A 27978-nucleotide genomic window follows, 5' to 3' on the forward strand; every position below is an offset into this window, starting at 1 on the left:
TATCTAGAGCAGTGGCTCAATCCTGGTTTATTCTGAGTGTGGTTTGGCTCTAGATGCCATGACATTAATTTCAGATCAAAAGTGTCATCTAGTTTATGAACTATCATTTTTATCAAGATCCTTTCTGCATACCTGTGACTTTATATGAAGATCTTCTTCTTTCTAGTTTTCCATTCTTTCTGATGATTTTATTATGCATAGTTCTTATTGTCTCTCGTTGAGAGAAATCACCAAGGTGAAGTTCATGGAAGACTGAATAGATGATACTAATTATCTACCCAAGATGGCAGTAACTCTGCCTTGTTCTGTCCAGTAGTGTAGAGGTCAGGAACCAAGTGTTGTCTAATGAAACATGTCTGTGTTCTGCTGACTAAGAATGCTGGAGAGTTTGGCTTGTGGGTGATAAAGAAATCAAGTGTGTTTTTTTCCTAAGGGTTGTGAAGGAAGTTTGATAAAATATATCCTTGAGTGGTTGTCACCTGAGGAAGTCAGGCTGATGGTCCAAATTGGCTGTAGACTGCAGAGCCACTTCTGTGGGTGAGTGGTCAGCAGTCAGCATGTGAATTTAAAGGAACAGTGTTGAGTACTTCACTTATATAATTACAGATACAGAAGAAATGTCTCAGCTGTCATCACTGAGGAGGCTTCTTGAAAAACAGTAAGAAAATGGGAAAAGTGACAAAATCTTTGCAATACACCAAAAAGCGTTCACAACCTCTAAAATTACATGCAAAGATGTATTATTAGTGAAAAAGACTTGCATGCAATTCTGGAGATTTTCAGTGATTTCAGCGACCAAATTGAAGTCTTATTTTTATAATGTGAAACTTTATGGAAATATACAGGGGAAAGTAAGTACTTTTCTACTGCTACTGCAGACTAAATATAAATAAATGACTGTAATTTGGTAGGAAAATACTTTTATTTGGAACTTCCACTGAGTATTTATATATATTTCTGTGGAATCTAGTTTGCATTTTGTTGCATACTTAACTAAGAAGCATGGAGGTGAAACTGAAATCGCAAGAGGATAAATTGCTTTAATAGGCTGTCATAACCACAAGGGTAAACACCAGCCTACCATTTATCTTTTATAGTCAGAATTTTCATTACTGTAAAACGCTGCTTTAAAATGAGCCCTGCATAAATATAATTGGTTGTTTATTAACAAACAAATTCAAAAGCATGAACTTGCTTGACTTGTTGAGGCAGGAGAATCTGGGCAGTTATCCATTTCCTGGACTTGCTGTTAATTTAGGAATATTATACTGATACTCAATATATACAACTCATGTTGTGGGATTAGTTTAAAGGCATTTTCTTTTTATTAAGTTAAAGTGCAACAATCTTGTTAGTAAAAAATGAACTTTGAAACAGTCTTTTTCTTTAACATTTTATTTGGAATAATTGAGATTTTTATGCTGCATTTAATTATGTCACGATCTTTGTAATGCTGATCGGTAGGGATTGTAGTAAAATCTAAATTGGGTTTTGTAATCCAAGAGCTGGTACAACTTGACTTTTCTTTCCACTTAGAAACATAGTTTAATCTATGAATGGTTGGGAAATGAATATATTAGTTTGAGAAATTTTTCAAAAGGGAGACTAGATTTTTTTTTTAAGATGCATATTGTAATATAATGATTTTGTGTACTAAGATGTCACCTTACTTGTCAGGTTACTACAGATGCAGTAGCATATGCGAAGAGGGGAGATTATTTGTTAAAATGAACAAGCCTTACTTGAAAGTCAATTCTCATCTTTCTATGAAGATGAAGAGAAGGCGGGAAATGATGCTTTATGTAGTTGCAGGAAGCTTTAATACTGCAGCCGGAAACTAGCTACCTGTGAAAACTGTATGCAATGTGCTGTGGAACAGCTGTGCAATTTATCAGCCGGAGCAAATGGCTCATGTTTGAGGATGTATCCTTTACTCCAGGTCCCCATCATTGAGCTGTTCAGTCTACAAATATTTGCTCAAAACTAGAGAAAGTTTGCCAGTGAAAACAATCAAGCCCAGTGAGCCACACCATTTTCCCAGGTGTTCTGCGATTTATCCTGGATTTGGGTATAGGAGCCTATAAAGCTTCTAGGTATAAACTCAGTAAAGCAGTTGGCTTTATCAGTGCACATGTTGAAAGAGCCCTGTGGTCAGCCCTGGGGACTTAAATCTAGTTCCAGAATTCAGGCCCTTGGTGCTAATATGTATGAGTGCACAGTTTTCTAAGCTGTTTCTATAGTAGCTTGCTTACGTATGAAGATTTTAAGAATTACTTTATTTTCTAATTCTGTGTGGTAAACATGTTATTTCTAGCAGAATCTCAGTGTGACTTTCAATAGGAGTGGTTTCCTTCCCTCTCCCCAGTACGGAGGAGTGCTAGAATACTCTTCTGATGTGCCTTCCAAAACACGTGCTCCAAAACACTTAGGTTGAATTTGGGTTTTTTAATTAAAATTTTATTTTACATGTATGCTTATTTTGCCTGCATATAAGTCTCTGCACTATTTGTAGTGCCCAAGGCACCCAGAAGAAGGTATTGGATCCTCTGGAACTAGAGTTGCACATGGTCGTAAGCTGCCATGAGGGTGCTGGGAATAGAACTCTCTTCCTACGGAGAGCAAGTGCTTTTAACTGCTGAGCCATCTCTCCAGCCTTTATTTATTTATTTATTTATTTACTTATTTATTTATTTATTTATTTATTTATTTATTGTTTGTTTGTTTGTTTGTTTTGTTTTGTTTTAAAATGCTGCTAATTTGTTCCAGGTACCACAGAGTATTGGTTGATACAGTACTGACTGAGCCCACACCTAGACTTCCCGATGCAGGATCAGTAAACATGATGATTGCTGGAAGACACCCACGGGTGTTTGCAAAAAGTGTGGAATGAAAAGACTCTACACCAAGGAAGAATAGCTGCTGTCGTGGAAGTTATTAGTATGCTAGTTTGTAGTTTCATCTGTCACAGAAAAATGAAATGCACTAAAACAGTTACAGAAAATTCTTGACTTTTAAGGGCTTGCCACAGTGTCTTTTTAAAGATTGGGCTTTTGTTTGAACCCCTGGCTGAGTTTTACGGAATACTTGAGAATCAAGTATTAGGCCTTGGGCTACTCTGAGATTTAGAGAATAGAGCAAAAAATGAGGAACCAGGAAAAGAGAGTGAGGCTTCACCAGTGCAGCTGGGGAAGACTGTGGGAGTGCACAGAGGTGGGTCCAGAGAAAGGAAGTACAGCGAGAGGGGGCCAGCAGCACTCACTGCTGTTCATGGTCACTGGATGTGATGTCTGAAAGGCAGCCTGCTCATTTATGTTGTGGAGTCATTGCGGATTTTGATGTGTTTTCCTTGGGTGGGAGTCAAGGCCTCAGTATGATAGATCTAAACAATTATAATAGCATTCAAAAGCTTTCAATTTTTAAAAATTTTTTCTGAGACTTTTTTTCTGTAATGTATAGAGAAATAAGGTGGTCTGAGCAGGAATTGGTGTGTGTGTTTGTGTGTGTTCTACACATACTTTTGAAGGTCAAAGGACAGCTTGCAGGAGTCTGTTATCTCCTTCCATTGTGTGGGGTCTGGGCATTGACCGGCTGACCCAGTATGAATTTTTATGAAACTAAAGTCCCAACTCAAACAGCAACTAATCAAATCTAATACAATACCACCAAAAGATTTATTAATTTGATACTACTAACCAAAGACCAACAGTAGATAAATATTAAAAGTCCTGTTTTTTTTATTATACTGTTTTTTTTATGAGAACAGAAAACTTTTAGTGTAGCAAAGTCAGTACAAGTCATAGCATACAGCTACTTCAAATCTGAGCTGAGGTAGCTCAGGCAAAATTTGTTGATGTTGTGTGTTTGAATGGCAGAGGCTAGTTTTGGATGTGGGCTACCTGATGTTTAAAGTGAGAACTGAACTTGGGTCCTCTGGAAGAGCAGGAAGAAACACTCAACCATTTTTAGTATATGGGAGAGCTTATGACATGTTCTTGAATGCTCCTACCTTGGCTCTTTCCAATCAGCTAAGTAAGGAGGAGTGTGAAGCAAGACTGTCCTTCTTGGCATCATAACTAAAAGACACTTTATTGAAAAGAGTCTGGTAATGCATTTATCATAAGCTAGAACTTCTAAAGCAATGATTTGTTAGCTTTCTGCATACTCAAAGAATTCATTGACACATAGGAAATAGCACATTATTGTGTGTTCATCTAGTATAAGAATCTGTTTGATATACTTATGAACTGGAAGAATTTAGAAGTACCATAAAATTAAAACTACAATGTGCAAAATGACTGCTTGATTGAGAACAGTAGAGATTAGCTTGTTAAAATGAGTTGTTTTTTGTAAAATTGTAATTGGGTTTCAGTGAACCATGGGGCCATGGCACAGGAGCGAATAGAAATCTTTTATGTAAGTGTTGAAGGCAGAGTGTACACTGAGGTTGTTCTGGACTGTTGGAGGCAGTAGGCATCTGTTTGCTGAATGCAGAGTGTTGTCCAGTCGCCCTGTCCAGGGTGCTATAGGAGAAAAGAAAGAGACCAGATGTTTACCCTTGAGGCCTGGGGTAGAGATGGCTTCAACATTTAATATATGTCAGAACATTAGTCTGTCCTCCCCACTTAAAAATATATGGGGTCAGTGTTCTTATATTTGGCTTTGGATTGTCCAATAACTGTCACATGTACAATGAACTATAGGCAGTGTTCAAACAAGAACGGCATCTACTTTGAACTGCAAGTAGAATCAGTGTGCTAGTCAGTGTTTGATTGGCTTCTTACAGAGCTATTTGCATGTAATTGAATTTACAAGTTACAGAATATTCCATCAACCTGGGAGTTCTATTTTGTGGGAGGATTTGTGATAAATTAAGAATATCCTGAGTGCAGGCTACAGTTCTTTGGAGCTTTATCTTTTAGCTGGTATTTTTGTATATGCTTGTAGGTCACATCAAATTTTAGTTCTTGTTCCTAAAGTAATATTAGTCATTTACTTTTAAACTTCCTTTTAAGGACTATAATTCTCTTCTTGACAAGAGCATAAAATTCAAGTGATGAATTTTGCATTTTGTACTTACTTGCAATTGAATTTTATTTTTGTAAGAAAATTAGGACGAGCTTGGATAAGTTCTTTTGTAGAAGTCTCTACACATACTCCATGGTGGCTGCACAGCTTTTCTTCACCCTGCAACGAGTGCTTTGCTTTTCTCGTACCCTCTCAAAATGTGTTCTCTTGATTATAGCCATTATAACTCCCCAGCCCAGTTTTTATTGAAAATGACTTTGGATGTTTTAATAAAATAACCCCTTTCTGTTGATTTTTATATTTTTGCGAAAGGGATATGCCAGCAGATAACATTTACCTTAGGGCTCTGCTGGAATCTTGTTGGTAAATATTTGGCAAGGGTTCTCCACATAGCCATTATTAGAGATATGCATTATGAGAACAATCTAGGAACAGCTCCTGTGTTTGCTGGTTATGTGTCAACTTGACACAAGCTGGAGTTATCACAGAGAAAGGAGCCTCAGGTGAGGAAATGCCACAATGAGATCCAGCTGTAAGGAATTTTCTCAACTAGTGATCAAGGGGGGAGGGCCCAGCCCATTGTGGGTGGTGCCATCGCTGGGCTGGTAATCATCAGTTCTATAAGAAAGCAAGCTGAGCAAGCCAGGGGAAGCAAGCCAGTAAGCAACATCTCTCCATGGCCTCAGCATCAGCTCCTGCTTCCTGACCTGCTTGGGTTCCAGTCCTGACTTCACTGGTGATGAATAGCAATGTGGAAGTGTGAGCTGCATAAACCCTTTCCTCCCCAACTTGCTTCTTGGTCATGATATTTGTGCAAGAAAAGAAACCCTGACTAAGACACACCCATCAGCTAGTCCTTTAACAGGACTATTGGACCCAAATCCTGGCACACATTTTAAGGATTGTGGAAATATCACCATCATTACTTAGCATATTATAACCATTTTAAGAAGATTTATTTTATTTTTAATTATGTGTGTGTAGAGGGAACTAATGAGCCAAAGGTATGGGATTCCCTGAAGCTGGAGTCACAGGTAGTTTTGAGCTGCCTGACATGGCTTCTAGGAACCAAACCTAGACCTCAGTTCAGGAAATTTGTTCTCTGTACCCCTAAATAATCTTTTACAGCCCTTATAATACCTTTATTTTTGAATGAGGGTACCAAATTAGATCCATTGAGACTCACTTCAACAAGCTAGTTGTGACAAAGATTGATTTTTTTTTAATTTAAAAAATAATATGGGTATATTTCTTGCATGTATGTCTGTGATCCCTGGGACAGGAATTACAGACAGTTGTGAGCCTCCATGTGAGTGCTGGAAACCCAAATCTTGAAGAGGAGCTAGTGCTGCTAACTGATGAGGCACATCTCCAGTCCCCATCGTTCTTAAAGCTGCATTAAGTGCTAACTGCTGTTTTCCAAACATTAAAGTCGGTAAACCTTGCTCCTCCATGCCCTCTGCTCCAGTTCCTTGCATTCCTGCCCCAACTTTCCTCATTGGTGGATGGTTACCTGGAAATGTAATATGAAACGAACCCCTTCCTTCCTAAGTCATTTTTGGTCGTGGTGTTTTATCACAGCAGTAGAAATCCTACGACAAGGTGGGTTAAGTTTTTGGTCCTGTCCAACAGTTTTTAGCCCATATATGCATTTGCGTCAACATTTATGATACAGAAATGTTCCATCACCATAGGCAACTGTGGTTCCTCCCTTCATGGCCTCACATTCCCTTTTCCTCCACACCCTCTACTTTTTCTTGTTTGAAGTGGTTTTGTCTGAATAGAACCACATACAGTCTGTGATGTGAGATTTCCTGTGTTAATCCACTATCCTCCCAGCTGTCTAGCATATCAGTCCTCACTTGTCTTTTTGTTGCTGAGGATGTGTGCTAGGGATGTAGTATGTAACCAGTTGCCCCTTAGTGAGCACTGCTAGTTAGCGATTTTTAGAAATAAAGCTGCTGTAAATGTTGTACACTGGTTTTGTGTAGATGTGTCTTTATTTCCCTGAGTACGTGCCCAGAAGTGCAGTTTCTGGGTCGTCTGATGGATGCATGGTTAATTATTAATAGAACTGTCATATTTCTCTAGAGTGACCATGCTCAGTGGTGAATGAGGGCTTAGTTTCTCTGTGTCTTCCTATCATTTGATGCTGTCACCACATTTATTTTTAACATTCTGAAAAGTGTATAATGTTAATGTGGTTTTGATTAGAATTTCCTATTAACCAAAGGTAGCGATCTTCTTGTGCGCTGATTCATCATCTTCGTGTTCTCTAGGGAAATGTATGTTCATGTTTTTGTCCTGTTACTTGCTTTTTCACTACAGAATTCTGAAAGTTAATTTCCTTTCCCCTTTGTTAGGTATGTAGTTTTGAGATATCTTGTACAAGTCTGTAGCTTGTCTTTCCACCCTTCTAAACAAGACAGTTTTCCACCATGGAAGTTTTAACTTTGCAAGGTCCAGTTTACCACATTGTCTTATGTAATATGCATTAGATATCTAACTTGAGTGTTTTTATTATAAGTTTAGTCTTGAAATTCTAATATAATTACATAACTTATCTATTTCCCCCCATTTCCCTCTAACCCATCTCATGTACCCTTCCTTTGAAATTCATAGCCTCTTTCCTTTAATCTTTTAATTGTTGTTAAAGATACACACACACACACACACACACACTGACAATATAAATACAACCTACTCAATCAGTATGCCACTAGCATGCATATGATTTCAGGGATGATCACTTGGCATTTGCACTACCCTGGGACACACTGTCCGGCTTCCAGCATTCCTTAGTTTCATATAGTTACCAAAGCCTTCTCTGCCCTTCCTGTGTAGGTGTTCACTTTTGACAGACTTTATTGTTGCCTCTTTTCATTTTTTCTTTGCACTTGAGAGCTTATATACCTTGTAAGTATTTCTTTTATTTTATTGTACGCTTCAATGTATATTCTTTTTATTGTTACATAGCTTCCTAGTTGTATGTTGGACTTGAAGTATAAAGTTAATCATCATATAACTGGTGTAGAACAAAATACTATGACAGTCAGCTTGTAAAGAGGAAACACTTATTTCGGTTTGCAATTATGAAAGTTTCTGCCTGTGGTCCATTGGGCCCGTTGCCTTTGAGGTGAAACATTGCCTATTGTAGTGAGGTAGTGATTCTGAATGGGAGTGCATGGTAGAGCAAGGTGCTCAGTATTAAGGGGAAAGGTCAAAGAAAAGGCTCAGAATTCTAGAAGAGTCTTCAAAGAACTCAGACAGGTAACTGAGAGACTTCCACCTCATGTCATGTTGGGAGTTTACTAAGGAAATCTGAATAACTCATGTTCTATTACTATGGAGAATTGTGGAAGAGGGAACTTAGAATTAGCAGCCAAAGCATTGAAAGTTGACAGAAGACCCCAGTCCTGAGTGATCCAGAGAGCTCAGAGTGCACCACTTTGCACAGTGTAGCATGCAGCTAGATACTAACAGAGCATAGAATGTGGCACACACAACTTAGCCCCCTCAGTAAATAACTTGCAAACAAAATAAATGAAACAAAACTTAGATTAAGACTCTGAAAAGGCACCTGTGAATGTTCTAATTCTTACTTGAGTTAAGCAACCATAAAAAAATTCTTTTTCTTTGCCAACAGAGGACACTTACACATGGTAGATACTAGATATGGTGCATTCACTTAAATTTCTGGAAGTGATAACAATAATGTGCTATCTCTATGTAGATATAAATTTTGATAGACTTTAAAAAACTCTTTAAGATACATGTTGAAATATTTACATATTAAAGATTATAATTTCTAGGATTTATCTCAATGATGTTTTGTTACATTTATATATTCTTAAAAAACCTCACTTTTGTTCAGATCATGAAAATTATGAAGTAGCCTCTATCTTAGCTGTGTACAGAAGTTATCAATCATGAACAATGACCTGTCTTTAAAATAGTGTAATTGTGAATGATGTTGTTTAGTTTTGTTTATATAGAGCTGTTAGGAATTTATGATGGTCATAACTGGCATTTACTGAGACATATTCCATGGCTCCACTCATATTCACATAGTTTGACTTGGTAGTTTATGATGTGAACAAAATTGTCTTGTGCTTTATGGAGTGGTTGATATTGTCTCATAGAAGAAAAGCAAATGTTCTGTGAGGTTCAGCAGTCTTCTCGACATAGATATACGTCTTCTTCTCACAGTCTGAATATGTATTCCTCTGACATGTTTACTATATCTGTAAACCATAATATTCTTATACATTGCAGAAATGTGACTTCTCTAATATTTATCTTACACTGATGCAGTATTTATAACATAAACGGGAGGCATAGGTCCTAAGAAATATTCATGTTCCACATCAATATGGGAGACTGTCAATTGGTGCCCTTACTAATTCTTATATGGTGCCTAAACAAAAGTCCTTCTTGGACAATTTTCTGTTTTGCCTAAGCTCTGCATTCATTTACTCTTGCTCATGAAACATATTAAAAACATAAAACGTTCAAATGGCTTGACAAAGGTAACATTGGATATTTAGTAAGTATAATAGTTATGGGTAGGGGTGGCTGAATAGATGAAGAGTGAAGTATATTGCACATTAGATATTTCCCCTGATGAGCTGTCTATACATGTGGTTTTTTTGTCAGAAGGTAGTAGAGGAACACTCAAAAGGGGGGAGGACTTATCTTCCTTATTCTGGTGTATTTGTCCTTTTTAAAGAGGTTTTATGGAGCTGAGTCTTGTGGTTGAAATTAAAAGAGGGCTGGCACAAGGCCTGTCATTGGATGAACGGATAGATGAAGGAAGGATAGACGGGAAAGAACAAAGTTTTAGAAAGAGGAAGGAGAAAGAAGACGCAGATGATCCTCTCTGTGTGTCTCTGTATAAGTTGTTATGAATATTTTAGGGAACAGGTTTCTACAGGATTTTGTGCTGTCTGGATGGGAAAACTATATCTTATAGGTTGGATCAGAGATCTTGTGTGGCGTGTTCTTTTATGTGGCAGCATAATTGAGTTGAAGAGAAAGTGTAGTGACAAAGCTCGCCAAGCCCACCACAAAATTCTGTGTGGATCTGGCTTGGTGGTAAAGTGGCTCAAAGACTGCCGGGGCTAGAGGGATCCAGGGCCTGGGAGCTGGAGTGGTAAGGTGTGGGAACCAGTGGCCACCTTTTAAAATATTAACCGCAAAACAGTATTCTGCCTAAAGGGGTGGTGGTGGTGTGTGTGTGTGTGTGTTGCGATGTATGTATTTTAAAATGTAAGGGTGATTTTAACAGGACATGCAAGGCAACATTTGGTTAGCTTAGTTTCATGGCTGTTGGTAACGGGGATGAGACACCTGAATCACAGATGGGTCAGTTTATTACTGCAGTAACAATAGCCAGAAGATAAACATCTGGGCCTGTTTTCTTGGATGTTATTTCCTGAGGAATGAGGTGAAGATGGTCACATGACACCTTTGGGAAACATGAGGAAAATCCAGAGCTTATGAGTCTCAAAGTTTTATACTGAAAGTAACCCACTCAGAACATATCTTTTTAAAGGGGCTTTTAGTCAGATATGACACTTGTAACTTACAAAGGTCATTCGAAAGATGATTTTCAACCACAGCTGGCAGACAAATCACAAGATGTGCAGCTAAAACCAGAAACTCTTGGAAAACTAAATCCCAGCAATACCAACATTTGCTTCTGTACTGTGGTGTCTCCTGATGAATTCTCACACAAACACCCCACTCTATCAATCACACTGATTAGATGACAAGAGATTCTATTCTAATATATTCAGTTTGTATCAAAAATATTTGAGGGCAGAGTCAGAAATATTCCAAGCAGCAAGTAAAGGCCAGCTTGGGAGAGGATTTTGGTGATAACCTGCAAAGTTAGTGAACCCCGGGAAGATGGAGTTAGAATGAGGCTGGCCATATTTCTGGGATGGTGTGTAGTGGGCTTTGTCTACAGACATGCCACCCCTGTCCACTTCCACTTGTGTGTTCTTTCAGAGACTGAATGGCTGCAGCAGCCCTGTGGACATGGAGCTTTTCAGGAGTTAAGCAGTTAGTCAACCAGGATCAGGAACCTGCAAAAGACTTCCACCAACCGAGGGCTGCAACAGTCAGGTGGTCTTGCTTTAACTGTTGGAGTGTTAAAAATACTGTTCATTGCCTTTATCGGATTTGTTTACTTTTACGTTGATCCCTGTAGAGGTGTGAACAAGAATGCCCCTTATAAGCTCTGCTATTTGAAAACTTGGGCACTTATATTGTGGTATTGTTTGAAGGTTTAATAGGAACATATGTCAATGGGGTCAGGATTTCTACTTCCAGTTTTTGCTGTTAGCCTTGTGTGTCTGGTTCCAAGATGTGAGCACTCATCTCCCAACCCTTGCTGCCATGCCTGCTGCACGCTGCTATGCCTTCCTGTGAAATGTAAGCCAAAATACACTCTTTATTATTTAAGCCTTAGTCATGGATTTTATCACAAGCATAAAAAAATAACTAATCCAATCACTCTCTGTGTAGTCCTTCTTTTCTTTCCCATCATTCCTTTGCAGTTAAAATGCCCTTACTCTCTCAGAGCACTCATTAGCATGGCTCTCTCTTAACCCCTGTGTATCATCTTGAGTTGGTCTACAGTTCCCAGTATTTTTCATATATTTGCATATATTTTTATATCTACAGGCCCTGGTTGACTTTTTACATTTAGCAATGAAAGGTTTCTTTGATTAATCCAGACTGGCATGGCTTTCCTTTATGGTTATGTAGGTTTGTATATCTATAGAAATTTTTTCCTAAAATTCATCTTCACAAGTTCTTGCCACATGGTTAATGTTAATACATTTTATAGTGCATATGAATTTTTATTACATCCAATGGAGTATTTGAGAAACTCCCATATCAAGAGCCGTAATGTGATTCAGGTACCTAGAGAATTTCTCCATAATCTTTTAACTTGAAAAATTGAACAAATCAATGTTACAATTGATTTTATTCAAATATACTCTAAGTCATTCAAAACACTTGGTGGTAGTTATACATTGAGAAATGAAAGTTATTTTTTTTCAATGGGTTAATATAAGTTTTGCTAAAAAGAAACAAACAAATCCAAGGATTCACTTTCCTAAGTGTGCCACTTTGCCATGAAGTCCCTCTTGCCATCTTGTTATAGGTGATGCTAGGTGATCTTGTTGTCTCTTACTGGTGCTTGTTTCTCTTGTGGGTCCGTGGGACCGTGGTCTCCAGAGGGAGATTGTTCCTGGGTGTTTGGCTCTCTGTGTAGGCTGTGAGTTCTGATGACAGAGCCCAGTCCTGATGCAACTGGGCTGGATCTGGCCTTGTGCTCTCAGCTCTGCCACCTGTGCTGTGAGAGTTCTGGGTGGCCTTTCCTGGGGTGGACAGTGGGGAGGGAATGTGGACTCACCCCTCTGATCAGGAGTGAGAGCCCCCCTCCAGCTCTGCAGAGTGCCCAGCGACCTGTGGCCAGGCCGCCAGTCCTGATGAAACTCTTTTTGGTAGTTATAAGAGAAGAAAAAGGTAACTTGCCTGCTATCTTTCTTAATTCTTAGCTAGGAACCTTATAACAAGAGACAGACAAAAGAGGAACAAGCAAAAATTTATTGACTTTCATATCTTGTACATAGGAAAAAACGCAAGGAAAGTAACTTGGGCCTAGCTATTAAGTTTATATTTTATCTACCAAGTACAGTAGGCTTTAAGATAACTTTTATAGTTTACAAAAGGTTTCCATTCTCTAAGGATGCAAACTGTGGGAAGACAGAAGGGAAACTTCTTAGTATGAACAATTTACTGAAACCTTTTAGCTATATTTCTCAGGTGCCATCTTCAGGATGATAAGACCTATGGTCACCTTGGGTGTTTAGTGTATTGTCCATTCTCATTCAGAGGGAAGGAGAATATCATTTCATATTTAGAAATTAGTGTCTTATTTTAGGAACCTATGAGTACAGAGTGTGTTTACGGAATATCTGTCTTCTAACAGTCAGCTCAAACAGTCCTTATTCCATAGTGCAGGATTTTGGAGTGGATAAAGTCCCTATGTCTTTTCTGCATCTTTAAAGGTTCATAGGCAGCATATTGTATTGCTGTCACATCAGTATGTGCTGATGGTTATAAGAACCTTAACTTTTAAATTTTCATATATTTTATTGATTAAAAATGCATAATGTATTTTGATCATACTCTTTTTACTTCTTTCCCCATCTGTCTTTGTTAGTCAGGTTTTCTCTTCCTGCACAAAACATCATGACCAAGAAGCAAGTTGGGGAGGAAAGGGTTTATTCAACTTACACTTCTATATTTCTGTTCATCACCAGAGGAAGTCAGGACTGGAACTCAAGCAGTTCAGGAAGCAGGAGCAATGCAGATGCCATAGAGGGATGTCACTTACTGGCTTGCTTCCCCTGGCTTTCTCAGCCTGCTTTCTTATAGAACCCAGGTCTACCAGCCCAGGGATGGCACCACTCACAATGGACCAGCCCCTCCCACCTTGATCACTAGATGAGAAAATGCCTTATAGCTGGATCTCATGGTGGCATTTCCTCAACTGAGGCTCCTTTCTCTGTCATAACTCCAGCTTGTGTCAAGTTGACACAAAACCAGCCAGTACCCCATCTTACTTCATGTTTTCCCTTTCTCTCTCAAAAGAAAAAAAAAATGAAGCTGTGTAAAGAGGAAAAACTAAAACAAAACAAAAAAAACAAGTGTGTGTGTGTGCATGGGCACAAGTGTGTGTCTGTGAACTACTACTGAGCATTAACGTGCCTTGGAATATGATTGAAATATTCAGTGTCACTTTACTGGAGAAATCTGATTCTTCCTCTCCTAGCAGAAATTATTTGTAAACAGCTTTTTGAGTTGTAGTTGGGCTTTGTGTCCCCTTCTTTTCTTCCTGCTGAGATTCTGTTTAGATTGAAACAGTGCAGATCTTGTACAAGATGTCAGTCTGTGTGACCTTGTATCTACACCAGCCCTGTTGTGTCTGGAAGATACTTTTTCTTGGAGTCAACTACGAATCTTGCTCTTACAATCTTTTAGCTTCCACCTCCTCATAGATTCCTAAGCCTGGAAGGGACGTGCTTGATGAATATATCCAATTTTAACTGAGTGATTCAAAAGTCTCTCATTATTTACGCATTAGACAATTGTGGGTAGCTGCAGGAGTCTTTTCTGATGTGCATAGAGTGAAGCTCAGGTCTTTGGCTATAGCAGTATGGCAGTAGGAATTATTTTATTACTATTTGCTTTAGAAAAGTAATATTAGGTTTTCCTGTTGGTCCATAAGCTTTCTAGTCTCAAGCTCTTGGCTGCTTTTGCAGTGTCAGGCATGGTTTCATTCTGATGAAGGTGGGCCTTCATGTACTTTATGCTTATGGTAACTAGTGGGATTTCAATGCATGCTATCAAACCTCTAAAAGGATTAAGCACTGACAAAAATATTCATGTAGTGTTATGCCAAAATGCCTTTGAAGATCTGTATATGTATCCCTCTTTTTTTTTAAAGTTGTAAAAAAAAAGTGGGCCTTAAATTCAGTTCAGTCAAAAAGCAGTTGGTTATTCTTACAGGATTTTTATAACTGTTACTTCAGTATATCTTGAAGTCAGATGGCTGATATAGGTTATAATTTCATAGCAGGAAGACATTGGTGATTACATTTCCCCTCCAGAAGCATGGATAGTACTTTCTATCGCTCCAAACATTTGTTTTCAGGGATAAAGGTTTTAGCTGGCCAGTAGCTCAATTCTTCCATGTTCGATAATACAAGTAAGTGATGTCTTCAGCAACAGAGTCTTACTCTCAGGTCGTGAGGGGTAGCCAATAGCTTGGCTATAGTTTAATAGCTTGTAATGGTTGAGTTTGTCTATGGGACCTTTTTGACCAATGACTCAACATGATAACATGTAGTATCCCACTTTAGATACTTAGCTTTTTTGTTGTTGTTTGTCTGTTTGTTTTGTTTTGTTTGGTATTTTTTGGTTTTGTTTTTTGTTTTGGTAGCCTAAGATGTCTAGTTGTGGCATTGGCTTCTGAATTATTTGGTCACTCCATTTAAAGTCCTTTCATATATGTATATTATTTTAGGAATCATCTAGAGTTTTTATATGCTTATCAGAAGGCCTCTAATATTAGTTGTCCCATCCCATCTCCCCTTTAGCTGTCTCTCTTATCCCCCTGTTATCCTCCTATTCTAATTTCCTCTTTGTCTCTTTATGACATTATATCCTATTTCCCCTTTCTTAGAGAATCCCCAAAAACGTTAGCTACAGCTGTGTGGTAATTCAAAATAAATTGTGCAGATCTAAAGTTTAAAAACTGTCATCCACATATAAGAGGACACATAGCGTTTGTCTGAGTCTGGATTATCTCGTGTAGGATGGTTATTTCTAGCATCATGTATCCACCTGAAGTTTTCAGTTTTCTTAATAGATTGTGAAAATGCAGCACAGTTTCATTATCAATTCATGACTTGATGAACATCCAGGCTCTTTGCATTTCTGGTTATTATTATTAGAGGAACAATGAATATGGATACTCAGGTGTCTCTGTGCTGGGAAATAGAGTCCTTTGATTATATGTCCATAAATGGTATATTTTCACCTTTTTTTTTTTTTTTTTTTAGGAACCATTACACTGATTTCCATAGTACCTATGCAAATTTACCCTCACCCTAGGAATAAATAAATGCTGCTCTTTCTTCATATGAGGCACCATTTTATTTTATTTTATTTTTTACAACACTAACTGAATTTTTATTATTTTAAACCACTTACTTTATGTAATTTTGTAACTGAGAGCCTGAGGCACCATTTTATTAATTGTTGGTTTTAATGTTTGTGCTTTCATGATTTTGTCTAGAAAGACATTTCCTGAGTCATTTAGTTCAAGTAAATTCTCTATTTTCTCTCATCAGATTGAATATTTCACTTACATTGAGGTCCTTGGTTGATATGGAGTTGAGTTTTGTATGGGATGATAGATTTGCATTTATATATATATATATATATATATATATATATATATATATATATATATATATATATATATATATATATATATATATTCACATGTAGCCATCAGTTTGACCAGTGCCATTTGTTGAATATGATGTTGTTTCTCCAATGTATATTTTATTTATATAAAAAAATCACATGTTGTAGATGTGTGGAGTCTTCATTTTGGTTCTATTGATCAACTTGTCTGTGTTTTTATGCCAATACCATTTTTATTACATTAGCTTAGCAGTACAACTTGAAATCTGGGATAAAGATACTGCCAGGAATTCTTTTATAATTCAGGATTGTTTTTGGTGTCTGTGTATTTGTGTGTGTGTGTTTGTGTGTGTGTGTGTGTGTGTGTGTGTGTACAATTATATCACCTGCAGGTAAGGATACTTTGACTTTTCCATCCTCATTTGTATCCCTTGATCTCCCTCAACTGTCCTGTTGTTCTAGCTGAGATCTTAAGTACTATATATAGAGAGTGAATATCAGTCTTGTTCCCAATTTTAGAGGAACTGCTTTGCACTTCTTTGCACTTAGGATGATGTTGGTTATATATTACCTCTATTATGTTGAAGTATGTTCCCTACATCCTAATCTTTTAGTACTTTTAACATGAAAGGATGTTGGATTTTGTCTAGGGCCTTTTCAGAATCCAGTGAGAATTCCATGTGGTTTGTCTTTTCTGTTGGTGTGGTGGATTATGTCTGTTGATTTGTGTTTGTTAAGCCATCCCTGCATCTCTGATATGAAGCCAACTTAATCATGGTGGGTAATATTTGTGATGCATTCTTGGATTCAGTTTGCATATATTTTATTGAAAATCACTATATCTTATTTGAAAGGGATGGTGGTGTAAAGATTTCATTTTGTGTGAGGTCCATGTGTGGTTTTGGTAGCAGGGAAATAGTGGCTTCATAGATTCTTGTTCTCACTTTTACTGGGTACCTGTTCAGTTGGTTAGTTTCTTCTTAATCCCAACCTGATAGGTTATGGACCAGAAGGATAGAAAATGATTGGTTTTAGTGTGGGGGTCAGTCTGATACAGAGTCTTAACTAGCCCCATATCTGAAGTTATTGTTGGAACTCTGGGTTTGGACTCTAAGAAATTTCGTATTGATTCAGTGGGGGTGGGTGGTAGGCTTTCAGGCAGGGCAAGAGGCCAGATTCTAGAGTTCTCTGGATTTACAAGTCAACTCTGTGGTGGGTATCAGAAGCAGAACTAGGGATGTTCTGGCCATAGCCATAGATGGCAGTGAGTCCAAAGGGGATGGTGGGCTTGGAAGAGGGGCTGAGTTGGATTATGTGTTCAGGCCTATATATGTTGGCAGGCAGCCATAGGCATAGAATGATAGTAGATAGTCCAGAATGGAGAGGGTGGGGTTGGGTCCTGAGAATTTTTCATTTAGCTTTTCCACGTTTCTAAATGTAACTTCATAGATGTCCTAAATAGGACATCAGCCGAGTTATGAAAGGTAAGCCTAGAGGCTGTGCTGAAAGACTTTGATAGGGACCAGTCTGGCTTTGTACAGCAGCTTGCTAATGTTACCTCATGCAAGGAAATTTTCCTTTTAAGCCTTAGTCTTTTCTGTGCCCAAATAGAAAAATAAAATAGGATTTCCCTATGATTTGTAGGCGTCATACAGAAGAGTGTCTCTGCACTGAATTTCTCCCATTGAGTTTCCTTTTTATGGGGTAACTCATTACTGGATACATAGTAACATATAAGTAATTAGTGTAGAGCAAATCGTTTATGTAACAGTGGGCTACAGTGTGATAAAGCAGCAGTTTTTTCTTGATTTGAGGTTACCAGTGAGGAAATGGTCCTAATTCCATCCCCACTGGTCCCTGTCTTGGGGCTTTTCTTCATCAGCCTGGGTAGATGGCAGCTTACTGTGTTGGTACTTAGAATTCCAATGCTAATGAATAAATTCTTGGGTTTTGTGTACTCCTGAGCAGACATGATTGTCTTCTTTAGACATCATTCAAAATCTTATACATAAAGAATTTTTAGCTTGTTTTAGGGATTTATAATTTCGGAAACTCCTTATAATTTGGGCTCACTCATAATGCCCAAATACATGAGCTGATTAACTAGAAGTTAAGAATTGTTTTATTTTGATATAAACTAAAGTATACCTCGACCTTAGCCTTAGCAATAAGGCAAGACAGATTTAAAATGAAATAAATTATTTGAGTCCTTCAAGGGAAATGATGGCAAGAGGTGGCTGGTGATTATTAAAGTGGATGAACTGCGTTTTTCTGTGTGGTTAATATCCTTCTCATTAAAGCTTTTCTGACACCTTTGAGTCTGTGAACAAGTCAGTGTGTTGAGGTGTGGGTGTGTGTAGCCTTTTGCATACTATACTTCCTCATATGAGTACTCTCATCCTTTAAGACCCTAAAATGAGCTTCTTGGGAGTGTTCTTCTGTGGATGGCATGGTTTCCTCTCTGTGGTCTCATTGGCACATTGAATCTGCTGTGTACAGTATTTTACCACACTAAATCCATGTATTTCATTGGATTCAAAACAGCAGTCTTTACATCACCTGCCTTGTTATGGCCTCACTGGGTAATCATAGCTTTCCAATGATGTAAGGAATAAACATTTTTTGCTAATAGCTGATGTTTTAACTGGACACCATTATCCCACAAGCTTCAAATTATTTATAAACCTTGTTACAACTCAAATACTCATGATGCTGGTGCTGGTGTGGCCTAGTTGCATGTGTACCTTAAATACCAGCTGCACATGCACTTGCATTTGAATGCTAACTCTAATTAATGATGCTCCTGATTTTTGTAATTTTCAGCTTTGTTTCTTTGCTCAGAAGATATTAAAGCCAGCCTTTATGCAAACTTTTGTACTTTGGAAATATCTTCAGTTTCAATGTGTTTAAATGTATACATATATCTGTAAATGGTAACTTAATTTTTGGGTAGTTGCATTGAGAGGTGAGCACTTGAGGAGATATTTATGTTCTCATGGGGACTGGAGTCACTATAGAAATGGCCTCGTAGAGTGGATTTGTCCCATGCAGCCATGTCCCAATGCAGTGGCGATTGTCTCTCACTCGTCTTCCTTTCACCAGGGAGGAAAGACAGCAACAGGGAATCTGAGAAACCAGATTCCAGATGCTGGCATCTTGCTCATTATTCTTCCAGCTGCCAGTTAACTAGGAAACCTATTGTGACTGTGACATTAACAAAATATACTTTAGTTCTGGACTTCCTGCATTATGCACGTGATTCTTTTTATTATGAACTAGGTAATCAGAACTTACCCACCATTCAGAATCCTGAATTTTTCCTTGTACAAATTCTTGTTTAGAGAAGTTGGTCAAAAAGCACTTTGATTTTATCTAGAAGCGCTCCGAGCTCATAATAACGTGGAATGCAATTGATGCCAGTGAAAAGACTATTGGAAATACTCCGAAACTAATTCATTGTTTCATTTCTTTCTCTCAAACTGAAAGTCTTAATTGGTCGTAAGTATTTCTATTTTAGCTACATTTGATCATATTTTAATTATAAATATTGAGATAGCTTTTTGGTAAAATAATTTTTAAGAAATATTTTAAAATGAAAGAAACATTCCCTATTTAATACGTACTTATTTTCTGTGATGTTGATTGTGGAACCCTAGAAGCTTTGGAGGATATCTGTCTGCTAAACTGTCCTAAAACTTCCCACCAAATAGAATGCCTAGAATAAGCATTGCCTTCTGATCCATGAGTCTGGTTTGCTTCCTTCTTTCTACTGTGTGGGATTCTATTTGTTTGTGTGGGGGTTGGGAGGTGAGAGATGGTTGTGATATAGGAGTGGATATCTCTGTGTTTGTTTGATACTCATGTAGCTTTTGTCTTTAGAAAATCTTCAGAACTGATTTTTTCAAGTATGAAGAATATTTTGGGCCCAGCTGTCAACATATCAAAACTGATATGATAGACTATAATTTCTTAGCACTTTATGATGAACCCTTAGGGTTATGGCATTTTGTCCACAGTTTTCCAGAGAGTGATTGATTTTTTTTTTTTTGATTGACAGGAAACATCATTTATTATGGTTCAGGTCATTGAGGCAAGGGACTGTTGATGGAGTTTTCAATTCTATCAGCATTTCAAGAGATGCCAGTATGCTTAGATGAAGAATTAGGCTTCATTCATTTCAGTTATGCAGTGAAAATATTTACTGGGAATAAGAATATCACTAGTCATTGCAAAAGTGAAAAAGAAATTCTGTAGGTAGCCTTCTACTCTCATAGCAAGCTTACGACCGTACCTCGCCAGCAATGTCCACTTCGTCCTACTTCCTACACAATAGACTCTTACTAGTCGTGAAATATTAAACACATCCATAGCCTATATGGATTCTTGTGAATTCATTTTATTCAGTTGCTTCGTCTATAGTGGCATCTAGTTTACAGTAGCTAAACATGGTCAGGGTCATTTCTGTTGCATCATGGGAGGTAATGCTTTCAAATGGAAATTGATTTAAACCTTTTCAGATCTGTTTACACTTTCAACCTCAACACTGAGTGATAATAACCAGCTATATGGCCAAATTTATAGGACTGAATGCATGTTATGTGGATTCCTGATTCCTTAAGTAGGTATTAATGATAAACATGTATTTAGCTTAAAAAGTCAATTTGTTCTCAATGGAAGTATCTCCTAGCTCTTACTGCATAGCTGCTCTTCTGTGGCTTATCTCTGGATAGTTGTGAGGTGTAGTGAAGAGAGCGTCACTTAGCTGTGTGAAAGCAAGATGAGTGCTTGTTGCTCTTTCCTGGTGACCTCTCAGAAGCACTTTGCACACTATTCATTTCATAGGTCTGCTCAGGGCTTTAGGAAGTAGGCAGAACTATTGCTTTTAGAAGAAAGTACTTCCATTTTCTAAGGAATGATATTAGGGAAGCATCCAAAGGACTGAATATGGACAAATTGAATGGAGTCATTGTTTATTAAAGAAAGTATCTATAACTAATTTATTGCATGTAGCTGTAAAGTCTGGGGGAAGAGCTACTCATCAGATATTTATTGAGTGCTTACTGTGTATATATCCTTGTTGTAGGTAATGGGTTCAGCAGCTTGTGTTCTGGAATAGAGAACTATTACAACAAACAGTGAATGACTGTCTGGTTGATGAATTTATTAGCAATAACAAGGCAGGTTCAGAGAGCAGGCAAATATGTGGTAGAGATGTTAGCATTTTATATAGGAGGAACAAGAAGCTTCTTTGTGATTCATGTGCAGGAAGGACTGTAGGAGTTAGCATGAACGACAAAGTAGGATAGACCAGTTATCTGCTCTGCACTGAGAAGGAGATGTCTTGGGTAAGATGAAACGGGATTGTTAGCTATGGGCTTTTATAGCACATGGCCACTGTTGGCTTTGGCAATGATTGTTTCAGATGTTGGAAGATAAATCAGGTTCTTTGCAAAGGCAGAAAGTGCTCTTATCCACTCAGCATTTCAACTCACTCTTGTACCATGCACTTCACAAGTACCTCAAGTTCAATTTCAATGACACTTTAAATGTTACTGTTAAAACTTGTAACATTACTGTTAATATCCTACATCATTGGGATACTGTCCTGTTTTTTACTTTTTTTTTTGAGATTATAGTATAGTTACATTGTTTTCTCCTTCCCCCCCTCTCTCTGAAGCCTCTCATATCCTATAACTTTCTTTTTTCAAGTTCCTGGCATCTGGTATCTGGCATTCCGTATATATTATTGAATGCATTCCTAATATTACCAGAATCTTCTAGCACATACAGACCCTAACTCACTTTTCTTTGTATCCATGCATGCATGTACTTAGTAATAAGAGTTGTACATCATGACAAAGCCTTTTTATTACCTTATCTTTTTCTGTTTCTAGTAGTGCAATGGCTTACAACATGGTTTTTGTTATCACAAGCAATCATTTGGTTTCTGTAACTGAGGAGTGCTTGAACTAAGCTGACAGATTCCTAACAGCCTCGTTAATTTTTATCGTATTATATACAGTTCACCATAGGAAGTTCAGAGGCCATTCATTTTTGAGTCTCATCTCAGCTTCATGAACCTGTTTCTTCATGAACTTGGCTTGCTTTCCCTTATAAAAAATTTCAGAAAATAACATTCGCTATGGCTTTGTAGAGTATTGTTTGGAAGATTAATAAACATACTTGTAGTGTTTGTGAAAATGCACATGTGGTTTTATATTAGAAAGTTCAAAGTACAGTGGGATGTAGTAAAAAATAATAACGCGAAGGAGTATGAATGAATGTGATATATTTATTACCCCTTCACCCCAAGTTATGCAACCTGGTTCCTAACATGGTAGGGTGGTCTAACACCAGCTGCTAGGGAGTTCCTCATAGCAGTGGTAGACATTTTTTAAGGTTGCGAATTTATATTTTATATCATGCAGAAGGGTTTTCTTTTGCAATAAGCTACTTTAAAAATATTTATGAGTAATTGCCATTGCAGTCTAGCTCTGTGGACATGGAGCTTATGATACAGACACAGATGATGGGTGGGGCTCCGTTTCTCTACCTGTGTGTTTTACCTTTTCCCTTTTCCCTAGGAAACTTGAAGTACTGCCTTGTGGTTCTTAATCAGCCTTTGGATACACGTTTTCGGCATCTTTGGAAAAAAGGTAATGTTAGTTAGCATTTAGTTATTTAATTATTTAATTATTTTTGGGACTGACTAATGTGACTGCCATGTACCTTGGAACCTAACTGAAACAGAAAAAGTCCTAGTTTGCACCGCATTCTATGAGTTAGCCAGAGTGTCTCATGTCATTGGATTCTTTTTATAGTGAACAAGATTTTAATAGCTTCATGTCTGACGTAAACCAGAAACTCAGAAAATGAAAACTCCTACAGAAAATGCAAACTTGTTCATAAAAAAAACCATATATATGTATGTATGTATGTATTGTGTAATTCTTACCTTTCTGGTGTCTGAGCAGTGTAAGACCCAGGTACGTTTACAAATCTTCATTTTTGTGTTGCTTTTGCAGACGAAGGCAGCACAGTAGAGGTTGATGTTAATGTGAGAGGTCTTGGGAATGTAGGCTAATGTAGAGAAAGGAGAGGATAGAGCATCATAGCCTGGGATCTCAGCTAGTTTGTAATGACTCTAGGCCACTGTCCCTGTCACTGTAGATCCCTCAAGCCCTAGCTGCTTGTATACTTCTGTGGTTGTAAAGCCCTGTGAGAACGGAGATTGAGGTTGGAAGCAGTACTGTTACACTTTGGCAGAACATGTAAACATGTAAAATTCACTGCATTGCATACATCTGACAATTAACTACCTATGCCATGCCCAAAGTTTTCATTACCTATCTTCTAACTTTATTTTGGAGGTATTTAGAGAAAAGACTATTTTGAAAATTTATTTTATGTCTGCTTTTTAAAGATTTAGTTGATGATGTTTATGAAATTTAGTTTAATCCTCATGTGAATGATGGCTCAGAGAATCTTCACCTCTTCTGTTTGCTTCTCTTGAGTTATTTAGTTATTTTTAGTCCTTCAGGGGGTCTCCCTCTGTCATACCTAACCCACATAACTCTGGAAGGGGTACAGAGCCTAATTGCCTTTCCTATAAAGACAAGCATAAAAGTCTTTCTCCCAAATTAGCTTGTCCTTCAGCCAATAACCAGAAAAAGTTTAGAGTGATATCTTTCCAAGAGGAATAATAATATAACCACAAAACTCAATCACACCAATTTAATAATTAAAACAATTAAAAACAAATGAAGTAAACTAAACAAATACTGTATGAGCCTGTTTTTATGCTCTTTCTAATCTTCCATGTCAGGATATTTAACCCAAAATTCCTGTGGCACCCATGATTGAAGAATATGAATTATCCTGCAAGACCTGCCTTTTTACTTAGAATATTTTATTTTCATACAGTCTTTCTGTATGTTTTCTTGAAGGCTTCAGCCTTTCTACAGCAGGGGCCCCAACACCTCTTGTATTAGTTCAGAGCTTCGGGGAGGATTTTCCATTCTTATAGAATAACAATTAAACCAAACTTAGAATTCTATGCTATGCTATGCTTGTAGGAAGCAGGCAGCTTTTACTGGCTCTCTGCTTGGAGTCACTATCCTGTCTTTTTCCACAGCAGAGGAATTCAGAACCTGTGGGCTGAGTCTATCCCTGTGTTTCTTTGTTTAAAGTTCCCCAACTTGAGTCACCAAGTAACTCCTTTTCTTGCTGAGAAACTCCCTCTCTCTTCCTTTCAGACCTGTTTTACTATGTCCAAATGCATTTGAGAATCTTACATTTCTCGCCTACCACGTTGGACGTCATCTGTTGTGTGTAACTTTTCGGAACATACTTTCCCTTGCCAGGTGTCCTTTCTCTGAGGTCATGCCGCTGCTGGGTCCACTTCCGTTGCCACCACTTGAGCCCCACTGACCGGCCACTCCTGCAGCTGGCCCTACTGCTGCCACTAACCTTCCTGTCTCACCCAGATCCCTTTAGCTCAAGGAAGGAAAATACTGGATTTTATTTTAAAACTGACCAGATAAGTCAAAGGCTGGGCAGAGAATATCTTGCCCTGTCCTCCATGCCCACCATTGCCTGCAGAGGCCACAAATGCTTGGTGCCCTGAGAAACCTACATGTCTGCAGCTCCTCTCTGATTCTCCATCTGGTCTGACTCCATTCTCTTCCTTCCTTCTCTTCCTGTCCTGCCTGGAAAGCCCGCCTTCTGCCTTCTCTTTTGCCCAACCATTAGCTTCTGCTGTCTTTATTCAGCAATCAACAATTACGGACACTTTCTCTACAAAAGGGTTATACAATATTGAAACGTTTTGGATTTTTTTTAAATGAATTTTCTTTTTTATAGCTCATGAAATTTTGATGAATGTTTTTAAAATAATTACCTACATGTCTCAGTATTTTATAGATTTCATTTAATCTGGCAATTAAAAATATTTAGGTAGATTAAATAGAAATGGCCAAACAAAGCAATATGAGACAAGAAGTATACAGAAATACTACGGAGTTTGTGTTGTGTTCACCATTACTACTGGACGTGTGGTCAAATGTGGCTGAAGCATGCCATAAAATTCCACCGGGAAAGACTTACTTTTACTTGGTGAGCAGATGCCAATTGGGATATAGCTTCTTGGCTAGGTATGGAAGCTCATGTCTGCATCTCCCTCTCAGTAGTTGGACCCCATCTGGCTTAAACCTGTGTAGGCCCTGTGCATGCTTTTAACTTAAAAAATTAGTTAGATTATTCTATTTCTTTTTCTACTTTCAACCTTGCCAAGGAAATTTTCTTTATTAGTATATATTAATTCCAGCCAGTCTAGGGGACACGGTAGTGTCCTTGGGCATTGCCACAGCTGCTTCCATACCGGTGAGGCCTTACTTTAGATCCCAGTAGCCTTACCTTTCTCCAGTCTGAGTCTCTTCAAGGGCATCCAGACATCCAGGCTTCCTCTGTCCAGGTGCATCTTTCTTTCAGGCTTTGCTGCAAAAGGATCATCAAAGGAGCTCTGGGATCACGCTGGGTGTATCTCAGAAGAACTTGCCTGGTAGCTGCCTCACAACCAGTCCCCCTCTCTCATTTGGTACCCTTACCCACAGGAGGGGGAGCAGGTAGCTGTGCATCTTTCTCAGCTCAGATGTGTACAGAAAGGCACTTCCTGAAGGTTTGGTCTCTGAGGCTTTGCGTCAGAACTTGGCACTGCATGTCGAATGTGGTGGACTGTCAAAGACAGTTTCTCTGTTACTTATCTCTTTTCCTCTTGCATACTTGCCTCATGCCACCTGTCTGCTTCATTGTGTGTTTATCTTTGTGTGTGTGTGTGTATTCCTTGCCTCTGTGTATCTTTGTGTTTCTGACTGTCACTGTGGTGGAATGATTATGTCGTAACAGCTGGTATCCGTAACATCATTGTTTTCATTTGGCCACTTACCTATTCTAAACAGTATTTTACACTTAATTTAACTGCTACCAAATCATGATTCTGTATCATAGCTCTGCAATATTATATTAATATAGTAAAACGTAAACTCTATAAATCTATAGGCCAAGAGCTATTATCTTAATAAAATATGCTTAGCCTTTTATTGTAAATTCAAAGATGATTTTTTTTTTTAGGAAACAAAGATATTATCAGGGTTGTTGATTGGTTTGTTTAGGGGAAGAAAGGATGATGTTATGAAAGAAGTGATTCCTCAGAGTTGTCCTCTGACTTCTACATGTGTACTGTGCCAGGTGTCCCCCACATATAATGACCAAATAAGCAATTAATGGCCACTGAACAGCAAGAATCAGCTTTGTCCAGGGACAAGTTCCCTAATTATACAGTTTGAAGTGGTCAGCCTAAAAATATGTACATATGTGTAATAAATAAGAAGAATGGGGATATAAATTTAATATACTCAGGTATATATGAAATTCTCAAAATTTAAAGAAATACAAAATAATTAAAAGGAAAATATATTAAAAACTATTCTTAAGAAAATGGATGCATCTAGAGAATATCATCCTGAGTGAGGTAACCCAGTCACAAAAGAACAGACATAATATGCAGTCACTGACAATTGGATACTAACCCCAGTAAGCTCTGAACACCCCAGAAACAACTCACAGACTGTGTGAAGTTCAAGAAAAGGAAAAAAAAAAAGAAAAAAACCATTATCCTTAATTTTTACACACAAAGAAAACTTTGACTAATTCCGGGTTACATCCTGTTTTACATGTACTTTATGCTCATTGTAACTAGTAAGATCTTAATGCACACTATCACACCTTTGAAAAAGCCAAGCACTGACAAAAAATGTATTCGTATACTTTTATGCAAAAATGCTTAAAATTTGTACATTTATCTGTTTTTTAAAATAAAGTTGTTCAATTAAAAAAAACTGTATTATGTTTCAGAAGTTACTATCAAGAAAGTATAAAGAGAGCCCATATATAAGAACAATTATTTGGTAACTTGGCATCTGAGTGAAACACTGTCTTAGTTACTTTTCTATTGCTGTAAAGACACAGTGATCCAGGCAGTTAATAGAAGAAAGAGTTCACTGAGGACTTAAGAGTTTTAGAAGGTGAGTCCATGCCATCTTGGATCAGTATTAGGTAGTTAAGAGCTCACATCTTCAAACAGGAACCATGGCGGGGGAGGGAGGGAGGGAAATAGAGAGGGAGGGAGAGAGAGAGAGACAGAGGGAGCATACTGGCACTGGCATAGGCTTTTTGAAACCTCAGAGCTTAAGCCCAGTAACATCCCTCCTCCAACAGGGGCATACCTATTAATCATTCCCAAGCATTGCTACCAACTGGGGACCAAGTATTCAAAATATGAAGTAGAGAGGTCATTTTATCCAAACTATCATAGATGCACACATAATATGACAAACTTATACAGTTGAATAAGGCAAGCAAGGAGGGATCCATTTTCTAAAAATAGACAACGGACATGAATAGACATTTTGTGTGGACAATATGCACATGTCCATGAAACAATGCTCACCATCATAGAAATCTGAATGGCAGTGAACTATCATGTGATACCCACTAAACTCTGTTGAGAACAAGAGTTGTAGATTGTGGAGAGACCACAGCTCGTAGACACTGCTGACGGTAGTGGCAATGGTGGAAGGACTGTGGAAAACCACTTGTACCTTTCTCAGTTTTCACTGACCCTATTACTACTCCTAGATTCAAGCACAAGAGTAATGATGACACATGTACACAAGAACATCCATGGCAGTATTATTCAGTTACAAAAAAAGTGAGGCACTGGTGTGTTACAGACTTGGTGAACTTTGAATAGAGTGGTCTGAGTGAGAGGATCCAGGCAACCTCTTATGCCTCAATTAAAACTAAATTTACAGAGCTAGGAAATACATTCATGCATGTTTAATACTCTGGGGCAGGGAGTCAGAGACTTTTTGAAGTTAT

General features: G+C 38.0%; 1 protein-coding gene across 2 annotated transcripts in view; it reads left to right on the forward strand.

Moving 5' to 3' along the window:
- Window positions 1-27978, forward strand: part of TPK1 (thiamin pyrophosphokinase 1) — a gene marked incomplete at its 5' end in the record, with an annotated part of 314282 nt that overhangs the window by 23262 nt on the left and 263042 nt on the right. For both annotated transcript variants that reach the window (XM_080931980.1, XM_080931979.1), the window contains one exon: window positions 22626-22697. In XM_080931980.1, coding sequence (XP_080788106.1) covers window positions 22626-22697 — 72 coding nt within the window. The remainder of the gene's footprint in view (window positions 1-22625; window positions 22698-27978) is intronic.

Source organism: Micromys minutus (assembly GCF_963924665.1).
Source record: "Micromys minutus genome assembly, chromosome: 18".
Classification (NCBI taxonomy): domain Eukaryota; kingdom Metazoa; phylum Chordata; class Mammalia; order Rodentia; family Muridae; genus Micromys; species Micromys minutus.